This window comes from Podarcis bocagei (genome assembly GCF_964188305.1).
Source record: "Podarcis bocagei genome assembly, chromosome: 1".
Classification (NCBI taxonomy): domain Eukaryota; kingdom Metazoa; phylum Chordata; class Lepidosauria; order Squamata; family Lacertidae; genus Podarcis; species Podarcis bocagei.
The window spans coordinates 81254172-81265374 of NC_138125.1; the positions used below are offsets into that span (position 1 = coordinate 81254172).

Genomic DNA, 11203 nt, shown 5'->3' on the forward strand with positions numbered 1-11203 from the left:
GGTGACAACCTGTTGAACAGACATCTCTTTATAAGCGTACATGAGGGATGACTGGTTGTAAAATTCTGCCCATTTTTCACTCAATGATTTAATGCATTATTACTGATTTGTGCAGTGATTAGCATCTTAATTACTGAGCTCTGGATAATAACTCTCTCAAAATGAAATTGAACATGCAGAATAAAACAAGCCATTTGGTTAAGAACAAAGCCAACAAGCTAGGACTACAATTTACGTAATTATTGGAAGAAACAAAAAAGACAAACAGCATCAACATTATTTCAACGGAACAGATGGACTTAGACTCACAAATTAATGCCTTGAACAGTGGTTGTTTTGATATGAGCTTATTAGGCAACAACAAATAACACTGACAGATTTTTAAAAGTAGGAAAAGAATGCAGAGGAAACCAATTTTGAATGTATTCATCATATGTATTCTTCCACCTCAGGGAAGTATGGGCAACATTGGCTTATGCCAACTCCCATTCTGTAATGTTATTATATAATGTATTAATTTGTTTTAAAAAATGGGACACATTGGGACGCGGGTGGCGCTGTGGGTTAAACCACAGAGCCTAGCACCTGCCAATCAGAAGGTCGGCGGTTCGAACCCCCATGACGGGGTGAGCTCCCGTCACTTGGTCCCTGCTCCTGCCAACCTAGCAGTTCAAAAGCACATCAAAGTGCAAGTAGATAAATAGGTACCGCTCTGGCGGGAAGGTAAATGGCGTTTCCACGCGCTGCTCTGGTTTGCTGGAAGCAGCTTAGTCATGCTGGCCACATGACCCAGAAGCCGTCTGCGGTCAAACGCCGGCTCCCTCAGCCAGGGGCGCCGACTTATAAAAAATATTGGGGGGGCCCATACCGGGGTCCTGCCGCTGGTTCGCTCGGGTAGCCGGGAGAACGCAGTTCGAGGTGGCGGTGTTGGGGAGAGACCCTCGCTCAGGGCGCCACTAGACTTGGCGGCCGGCGGCCTATCTGGGGGGTTTTGGAGCGTATTTCGGCGGAGCGATTGGGGAGGAGGGGGCTTGTTGCCGGATTCTTCAGCTGGGCCGGAGATCCGCTGCTGGGGGGTCCCTGGGCCGAGTTGTGAGCACGGCCTGCTGAAGGGAGATCCAGCCGATTGCGCGACGGGGACGGCCGGGGCTCTCCGGCTAGGGCGCGCGGCTGGCTGGCTGGCGAGGGAGCAGGTGGGGAGGAGGCGGGGGTCCTCACTCTCTTAGGAAACGCACCCGCGCGCCCGATTGCCACGAAGTCCGAAGGGTGCGTGTGTGGAATTAAAAAGCAAAAACGAGATACGGGCAGGGCAGGCAAAGAGTTTTCTGCAAGAGGATGGAGGGCAGGTTGAAGAGAAAATCACTCAGGATGAGACAGTCAAATCAGCCATGATAAAATGGGCTCAGGATATTGGGTATAACATCATGTTTGAGGACTGGGAAAGGTTATGGACCACCGGAATGAAATTCACGGCATGTAATGCCTTGAAGGAAAATATTATGAAAATGATTTATAGGTGGTACATGACCCCAGTCAAGCTTGCAAAAATATATCACCTGTCTGATAATAAATGTTGGAAATGTAAGGAGGCTGAAGGGACATTCTTTCACCTCTGGTGGACTTGTCCAAAAGTGAAGGCCTTCTGGGAAATGATCTATAATGAGTTAAAAAAGGTATTTAAGTATACCTTTCCCAAGAAACCAGAGGCCTTCCTCTTGGGCATTGTTGGCCAGAAAGTGTTAAAGAAGGATAGAACTTTCTTTATGTATGCAACTACAGCAGCAAGAATACTTATCGCAAAATATTGGAAGACACAAGATTTGCCCACACTGGAAGAGTGGCAGACGCAATTGATGGACTACATGGAACTGGCTGAAATGACTGGCAGAATCCGAGATTTGGGAGAAGAAACAACGGAAGAGGACTGGGAAAAATTTAAGGACTATTTACAAAAACAATATAAGTTGTATGAATGTTAAAAATTTACACGATTCGGAAACTATAGCTTCAGCAATTAGATTTGGGAAACAGGAAATTATATTTTAAGTAAGAAAAGGTCAAAATCTAAGGTAATACTATGTTTAATTTAAGATATAAGTAACTGATGAAAAGTATGTTAAATTTAGAGGTATAGTATTTGAAAAGTACAAAATAAGGTACGAAACAAGGTAATAATTTGCTGATATCTTTATTATAAAGAATGCAGGGTAAGGGAGATGCGAGGAAGTCCAGTTAGTTATATAAAAAATGTGTTGAATGGTTGGTTTTCTTTTCTTCTTTTTCTTTTTCTTGTTCTTTTACTTTTTTCTTCAGTGTATGTTTCTAACTTTGTATTTGAAAACTTAATAAAATATTTATAAAAAAAAAGAAGAGAAAATCCTTTCGCTTTTCTGGGGCGCAGGGAAGTCTCAGAGCCGGAGGTTGGGGAAGGGACCCCCTTTGCTCTGCCCTCTTCTCCCGTCTTAGATTTGCATGGGGGTCCCCGCCCGAGCTTGCCTGGCCACCGGGCCACACAAGGGCCGCGCTCTACGCGGTGCACCTTGCTAGCCGCGCAGCTGTCCTCCGCGGCTGCGGAGCGGCCCTGCGCCGGTGCCCAGCCCCTCTGGGCGCCCGCTGCGCTGCCAATGACAAGCGGGCGACGTCGCGTGCGGGGAAGGCGTCGCTTTCTTTCCCGATCCTGCATCCTCCCAGTCTTCCAGCCCTTTTTTGGGTTGGAAGCTCGTCTCGTTCGCCCTTCTCCTTTCTTCACCCTGCGCGCAATTTTCCTCCCTCGTCTCCCTCCCCATTTCTCCTTCCTTCCTTCCTTCCTTCCTTCCTTCCTTCCTTCCTTCCTTCCTGACTGACGGGCTTGGGCTCGGGCTCGGGCTCAGGCTCGGGCTTCGGGTCGGGCTCTGGCTTTGGCTCGGGCTCGGGCAGCCACAGCGTCGGCGGTGTTGGCGATCGGCGGCGCGGGGGGATGGCCCTCCCGGGGGAGCCGGCGCTGCTCAATGGGGTTGCCAAGGAGACAGGCCGGCCGCACTCCTCCCCCGGCCCGGCGCCCCCCGCCGCGCCGGTGCCCGTTATCGAGCTGGTGCGCGCCGGGCGCCCTATAAAAGCCGCGGACGCGCCCACCGCCGCCCGAGATTATTGGGGGGGCTGAGCCCCCCCAAACGAATTTTTGAGGGGGCTCGGGCCCCCTCAAGCCCCATGGAGTCGGCGCCTATGCCCTCAGCCAATAAAGCGAGATGAGTGCCACAACCCCAGAGTCGGTCATGACTGGATCTAATGGTCAGGGGTCCCTTTATGGGCAACATTGATAAAGTACGCTTTATTGATACAGCGCAATGACAATAATGTAATAACAAAAGTCCTAAACGCTGCAACCTTTATTTCTTAGGAAGAGTCACTCCACCTCCTTGATCATTTTGGTTGTCCTTTTCTGAACCTTTTCCAAGTCTACAATATCCTTTTTGAGATGAGGCAACCAGAACTGTACACAGTACTCCAAATGTGGCCACACTATAGATTTGTATAATACCATTATGATATTGGCAGGTTTATTTTCAATTCAAGAAGAACCCTAAACAAATAACCAATACAATTGGAAAGGTAGACAGAACAAGGTTTTACAATCACAGCATAGGAGATCCTTATCAGAATGTGTGTTGGCTTTAGCTGTGCCTGTCTGCATTTTTCATGATCCTGATGACAAGGGGGATATTTGATAAAATAAAACTAAACTAGAAGCGGAGAAAAGCCATTATAATAAGACAGTAACTGACTATTTAAATCTAGGCACATATGTGAGAAACCGTGTACAGCAACTGCACAGATTGCATTACAAGATGCTACTTATTGCGGCGCATGGTGAGCATTTTTACAAAGTAAGGCTACTGAGTAATTCAGTCATCCATGGTTATCTGTAATACCGTAACTCAGACAATGCTCTAATGACGGGTGACCTCAAGGGGTTTCTTTGTGAATGCGATGTATTTTATTTTTCACTGCTGCTTCAGAATTGCCCCTCCTCCTACACACCTGAATGTGGACTCTCATAGACGTCCTCTCCCAAGGAGGGCTTAGACTTTCCAAGCTTACTTTCCAAGTAAGTGTTCACAGTGCTGGACCACTCAGAGGACCTCTCTGCATGTTCAGACTGGTACCAAGGCTCTGAACAGGCAGAGTGGTTCTGCACAAAGGAAACAAGGTGTTGCCATCACTGCACAGAAGGGGCAATGCAGCTGAGAAGGCTCTCTTGCCTGTCATCATCCACCTAACTTCTGCAGATGGAGATAGCTGGAGAAGGGCTTCCATTGACAAAGGAAGTACACAGCAAGAAGCTAGTCCTTCAGCTACCTCAGTCCAAAAGCATGTAGGGTTTCAAGGGCAAACAACTTGAATTGTGCTTGGAAACAGGCCAGCAGCCAGTAAATTGCCCCGCCTCAAGGTCTGGTTGTGAGCCACCATAGCAATAACTCTCTCAGTTGCTGCATTAGGGAGATACGCTGATATTTAAGTCGTGGAGGCACCAAGGCATTGTGAAATCTGGAGTTTCAACCAAAGAAGGCTTAGACTACCAATAGAATATAAACAATAACATTCCACTACCAAACAATATTTATATGCATGCCAGTGTTAGTTTAATCATATTGATGAACGTATTTAGATTATGTTTCAGCAGCTTTTCAGTGCCATGGATCATCCTGGGCTCCTAAGAGCTGAGGGCCTCAGGATAGCTCTTATTTATAAGAGAAACATATAATACAGCAAAATGTTCCTAAACTGATGATTTAAGGATAATCTTCAACTGCTGAATAGAGAGCCTAAGAAGAGTTCACTAAGAAGCCCATTAACAAAAAAAAATAGCTTTCCTCCGACCATATGTTAATTATTGCAGAAAAATGAATGAAGGCCTGAGAAAATGTGTGAAGTACCAAGTAGAAATGCTTGACATTTAGTCACCTTTTGTCTTGCATTTTGTTCCCTGTGTGTACAGATTGTTTCCGGATCTCACGGGAACAACTATCATTAGCTACCCTTTTGTCAAGGAGTCTCTGACACTAATTTGCTGCTTTGCTTCTGGGGGAAGGTAAATTACTATATGTCTAATTTCCACATATCAAACTTGGCGTAAACCCTTCCCTGGAAAACAAAGGCTTTTTTTTAGGGGCGGGAGAAAAACAACCCCAAGCAAAACATCTATGATCAACTGAACTTGCGTATTTTATCATCATCAGCTATTTAAAAGTAAGAATGCCAAACCAAACCTTTGATCACATTTCGGTGATAGAAGCGAGTGACAAAACACCTGCCAGCATGGTAAGCAACTTACTATGTCTCTTTTATGCGTTTAAATATTTGTTACAGTGGGTTTTATTCTGAATAATCAAAGAAAAATATATACTGTTTTTCTTGCAGAAAGTTAAAACAGCATTAGTTTGTGCTTTTGTCATCATGATGGTCTTTTTCGTAGTTGAATCATCCCACACCCCAAAGGTAAAGGTTTTAGCTAAAATATCCTCCAAACTCTGCAGCAGTACATGGCAAGTTTCCAGTGAATTGTGGCTACTTTCTCTTTTCAGGGTTATCCAATAGCAAGAAACTGGGGTCCACAATCAATGCTGTATCTCAAGGGAAGATGTAAGTTTGGTGTCTCATTTTCAAAAAAATGAAAATAAAAATGCTTGGTTCAGTTAAAAAACCATGTAATGGCTGTTTTTAATACTACATTGAATTTCAAAATGTTTGTTACAGGGTGAATTCTCAAATAAAAAAAAGTTTAGTTGGGCATTAGTTTGAAATACTTAGGAGGAAAATTGCCTACCACAACCACCACAAAATTAATGATTTATTCCAGTTAAAAGGCTCTAAGTAGCTTCCTGATTGTTTTTTTTTAAAGCAACAATAACCTGGTTCCCAGTGGGGCTATGTAAAATTAGCACTTGCTTAAATGTAATGAATTAATATGGAGACATACAAGCAACCTGAAAACTAATTTTGTAAAATTGTTTAACTATAGTTATGTAACAAGGACGTTGCAAACAATCTTAAAACTAAACTTGCTAATAGAAGGATGTCATAGAGGAGGTATGAGCTTTTCGAGATGAAGATGTTACACTGAAGTAGGAACTACATTTCCACAATCTCCTTAATATGTATTTGCAGGATCTGTGCATAACATGATACTTTATACTTTGAGGACTTTCTGTGGAGTACTGTGGAAGCAATGTGGCTCAGAGAGAAAGATGTGGCTAAATGTAATGTGATTATTTTACTCCGGCCATTTTTCTCAGAGCTACCCTTTCTTAAGAATTCTCTGAGTAGCATGATTTGCTTGTGTGTTGTTTTTCTTCAGCTGTTTCACAGAGGCATTCCACTATATATTGCCCGTAGTAAAACTAATCAAAACTTAAAATGGGTCTTCACCTTCCCCCATTTTTGAGGGTCCAGTGTATTCCAGCTCATTCTCCCTTTAACCTGCATGGGAAGGGGAAGAAAGTAATGGTGCCCCACCAAAAGATTAATGTGGAGAATCTCTCCCCCACCCACCCACAGCAATACCCCAAATGTCCTTCCCATCAGCTGTTTTTGCCTTTTTGCTTAGTGAGGACCTGATTTGGGTTTGGTTAAAGGGCTTTCAAATTGAGGACAAATGTGGAGGTTAAAAATAAATATGCAGAATCAAAGTAACGACCACTGGAAAAAGTAATAATAGCAGGCGCTGGTTCACTTCGATATCCACAGGAGAAGAACGCAATAAGGAAGAATATTTGGCAGATCACTTGTGGGTCCGGGGCGTGGCCCCAACAGCACCCACCAATGCGTGTGAGCGGGCTTGTAAAAATAATCTGAGAAATCTCAGAATAAAGGGGTGGAAGAGGCAGTATTAGAACAGGCTGTGGCATGAGAAGACATCTGAAGGCAGCCCTGTATGTATCAGGAAGTTTTTTATGCTGACATTTTACTGTTTTTATATGTGCTGTAAGCTGCCTAGAGTGGCTGGGGAAACCTTGCCAGATCGGCGGGGTATTAATAATAATAATAATAATAATAATAATAATAATAATAATAATAATAATAATAATAATAATAGTGTCATGTCAATCACAAGTTAGCAAAGAGGATCAATACCAGGAAAATTAAACAGGAGAAGGCTGTTAGCTTCTCTGTCCTGCTTGCAAGTGACCAGAGGTATCAAGTTTCACTGCAGGTAGGAAAATAATGGTCAGCAGCATAGACCTTGATTGGATCCAGCTCAGCATCAAGTATCTACTATAATGATACAGAGCAGCACCTCTTTGGCTGAAGTGGAAGAGAGAAACTCAGCACAAACTGGTCCAGGATCATGGGAATAGCCAGAGGGTTGCAGGGGGGCACTGCCCCCCATAAAGTAAATAAATAAAAATACTTACTGATTACATCACAGATAACTCAGTTCTGCCCCCCTAACATAAAGCCCCCCCCCATTTAAATCCTGGCTATGCCCATGTCCAGGATCAAGGAAACCTGGAGCTGTCTGAAATCCTATGGCTTTCTTTTGCCCCATTTTATTTTGTTCAGAGCGGCTGGATGATCACCATAAAAGCTAAGCAAAAAAAAAACTAGAGTCAGAATTGTGTGTGTACCTGAAGCCTTCAAAATTAGTTCAATGTTTAATGAATTCTGTACAAAAGTTATTGAGGAAATCTCCAGTGAATATACTAATATTGCAGACTGTTGTAAACTCTTCAGATCCCCACAAGAAATGCAGGCTGAGCAGTTATATAGATCAATGCTTGTATGGATTTCTGAGACTCCTTAAGCCTTTTATGGTGAATGAATTGGCAAGAATTCCAGCTGTTTTCATCTCACTTTCCCTCATTCAACTTTAATTGCTCCGTTTGTATTTGTAGAAGGGCTTTTACATTCAAGGTTATTAAAACATTTGAGCAGGCTGGAAAATACCGTATTTTTTGCACCATAACACTCACTTTTTTCCTCCTAAAAAGTAAGGGGAAATGTCTGTGCGTGTTATGGAGGGAATGCCTACGAGTGGCATGCCTACGGATTTTCCTCCTCTAAAAACTACGTGCGTGTTATGGTCGGGTGCGTGTTATAGAGCGAAAAATACGGGACTTTCCAATTCATCTCTTTTTGGTCATTTCCATCATCCACTCAAGCCCAAGTATTGAGATTTGTAAGCTATATTATCTGTGTGAAAACCTATTTATCAGATGGCTGGTCAGATGTGAACATGTGCATTCAACCTCAAAGATCATAAGCAGCCATATATAGAACTCAAGGTAATTTGGCTTGCTTTTTTCTTTTACAGATGGTAGAAGATATGCTTCGTCTGATAGTGAAGAACAGTATTACAAGCTTGACTTGGATGATTTGAATGCAGTTATGAAAAGTATTTATTTGTAATTACATTCATCCTTTGTGCATCTTTTTATGAATCCTCTTTGCAAACCCAAACTTTTTGTTGTTCGTTTTTTAAAGAAATGGTACATAATTTATGTAGGAGGTATAACGGTTCAGCTACTTCAGTATAAAATAAACTAGAGAACTCTAAATCTGGAGTTAACTTTAGGAACATGAGGAGCAGAGGAAGCTGTGTTAGACTGAGTTGGTCTGTGGCGTGCAGCTCAGTACTGTCTAAACTGAGTGGCAGTGCCTCTCCAGGGTTTCAGAAAAGGCTCTAGACATACCTGGATATGCCAGGGATTTAAACTGGTACATTCTGCATGTGCTCCATCTTCTCAGCTTTATATTATATAGAGAGGCAAGAACTCATTTCCAAGCCCTTTCGCATGAAATGAATGGGTAACATGTTTCAGAGCACAGTATCTATATAGCCTGTTACTGACCTTCATAGTAAACTGCATGCTTGCATGTTAAAGCTGTCATGTGAAATGTACACCCATACTTCTAAGTTCAACAACCTGCTAAGCATTTCTTACGCAGATTGAATCATTTTAGTACATGAAAGCACTTTTTCTTTGAAATCAGCTGCACTACTCACATGCATTGGATTAAGGCTATCTTAGAAATGGTGTCCTTAAAGGAAAAAGGTGCTCAGTACTTTGCAAAATCAAAACCATTAGTCATTTTCACTTGCTGTGAATTTTGAATGAAGTCTGCCTGTAAGAATTATACGATTATAGATTTGGAAAGGATCTCATGGGTCATCAAGTCTGGCACTCAGGCAGTTGTAGGGATTTGGCTACTTTTGTTCAAAGGCACCCTCTCTACTGATAAGCAGACCAGGAGAACAGCTGTCTGCAAAGGCATTTGTCCCTTCTTTCTGTCTCAAGGACTGAACCCATCCTGAGTCAGGCCTTTCAGTGTTCTGGGGAAATAAATGAAGAGGGCAGACTTGCTTCTCTAGCATACGGTCTCTGTAAAGACCTTTGTAAGGAGGTTGGGAGAGTGAATCAGGAGGAGCATGGGTTAATCTAAATGGAAAACCAATCTAAAGAAGAGGGACTTTACCAAACTATGAAAGGCTGTGAGGGTTGGACGTTTCAAGCTCTGGATGCCAAATCGAGACTGTCACATTTATAAAAATTTACCCCTCTTCCCATTCTCTTTCTCTCCCTCTTTTCCCATTTTACCCCATGGAGGCTGGCATTTGAATTTCAATTTGCAAAGGTAGTCTTTATGTAAAATAAATGAATGAAAGTAGCTTGTATCAATAAACTCTTAACTTCACAAGAGCAGTCCCTTCTCCTGCCCCAGTATATAGGAAAAGTAGGGACATGTGAATGTTCAGATTGGTATTTTGAGGCATATGCAGGGAAATGCCAGGGAGCCAGTACAATTTTGAAGTGAGAATGGTGCAAATTCACAGTGAGAAATGTAACATTTTGAATATGTCTCCCTTTTTTTATAGGTTACAAACATTCAGCACCACAGAAATTCCTGAACATCAGAAGAAAATGAACATCTCAAAATATGGACACTGACCACTTACTTGCCCTTTGAATTCGAAACACTGTAAACAATTTTTAAAGTGTTCCATTAATATATTTATGAATAATCTTTACACTGTGTGAAAAACTCTATTAGATGTGATTATTTTGCCATTCTTTTAATGAGCATTGTTTCAACCTATTCAGCTTACATTTGAAACTTTTGCATGTAATAAGAATTCCTGGTAGTAACAGATCACACAAAAGCAATACAAAATAAAAAGTTCCCACAAGTGTTTGTTGCCATTTGCCTTATTTCTTCTCTTTACAGCCTACAGCCCAGCATCCCAAGGCCCACAAAATGTGCAGTGTAGAAGAAGTGGGTACATATAACACTACAACCCAGTCTTCCAATGATGCTGAAAATGGAAGGTTCAGGACCTATAAATGGAACCATTTATTTGTACAGCACATGGTTAACTATGGAATTTGCCACCAAAAGATGTAGTGATTAAGGATGGGGGGGGGGGATTCAATTCAGTTTGCATTTGAAGGCCAACATACCTACTGCTCTGCGGAAAAGATACATGTCATTTTGACCATGGGACACCTTCCTCCAAATGTTAATGGGTGTCTCCTACTTCCCCCTTTCAGTAAGTTAAACTCCCAGTGCATCCTTTAGTCAGAACTTAAATGTATACAGGTTTGCAATTTAGAGGTTTAATTGATCACGTTCCATTTCCCCTTATTTTTATGAACTTATTATTTTCATTTTCCTCTCAAGCACTTCTTAAACTTTATCCAGAAATCTGAAAAGAATGTCATATTTTTAGCTCACAGAGGCTATTTTATATTCCTTGCAATCTTTTTTTTAAAAAAAGACCATGATTTTAAACTGCTCATATAACAATTATTTCTGAAAGATCATTGAAAGCTTTCAAATTACTTGAAACTCACACCCCATCTTCATTTTCTCCTTTCCTATTCAGTGAATTTGCATTCTTGGATGACAACCACTTGCTACTGCTTTTATTTTCATACTTCTAATATGCTTCCACATAAACTGTAAAGGGAAATGAATGTGTAATTAAGAGCTCATTGATGTGGATGAGACTGAAATCCTAATGTTGTAAAATATGCTTTGGCTAAAGTAGTCTACGCATTTTGCCAGGTCTCTAGATTTTTACATAAAAATGGGGATACCTTTCTCCTATAAATGATAGTGTGATCTTCTAATCACTATAATGCCATTCCTTAGCAAAGGTGTTTAATCCAACATTACTATTATCAGCATTTTTATAAAGCTGCCTTTATTAATAATAATAATACAA

The 11203-nt window shown here is 41.9% G+C and overlaps 1 protein-coding gene across 2 annotated transcripts; it reads left to right on the forward strand.

Annotated features, from left to right (window-relative positions):
* The first annotated feature begins 5106 nt into the window (after positions 1 to 5106).
* Positions 5107 to 10622, forward strand: LOC308583083 (spexin prohormone 2-like). 2 transcript variants are annotated; one of them, XM_081186760.1, is made up of 5 exons: positions 5107 to 5298; positions 5398 to 5475; positions 5562 to 5619; positions 8291 to 8381; positions 9854 to 10622. In XM_081186760.1, the coding sequence occupies exons 1-5, from the start codon at positions 5233 to 5235 to the stop codon at positions 9924 to 9926; spliced, it is 366 nt and encodes a 121-aa protein (XP_081042886.1). In that variant the 5' UTR covers positions 5107 to 5232; the 3' UTR covers positions 9927 to 10622. The 2 variants fall into 2 exon arrangements, with proteins under 2 accessions (XP_081042886.1, XP_081042887.1); XM_081186761.1 differs by having other exon boundaries at positions 5115 to 5298; positions 8291 to 8371.
* Positions 10623 to 11203: the final 581 nt, after the last annotated feature.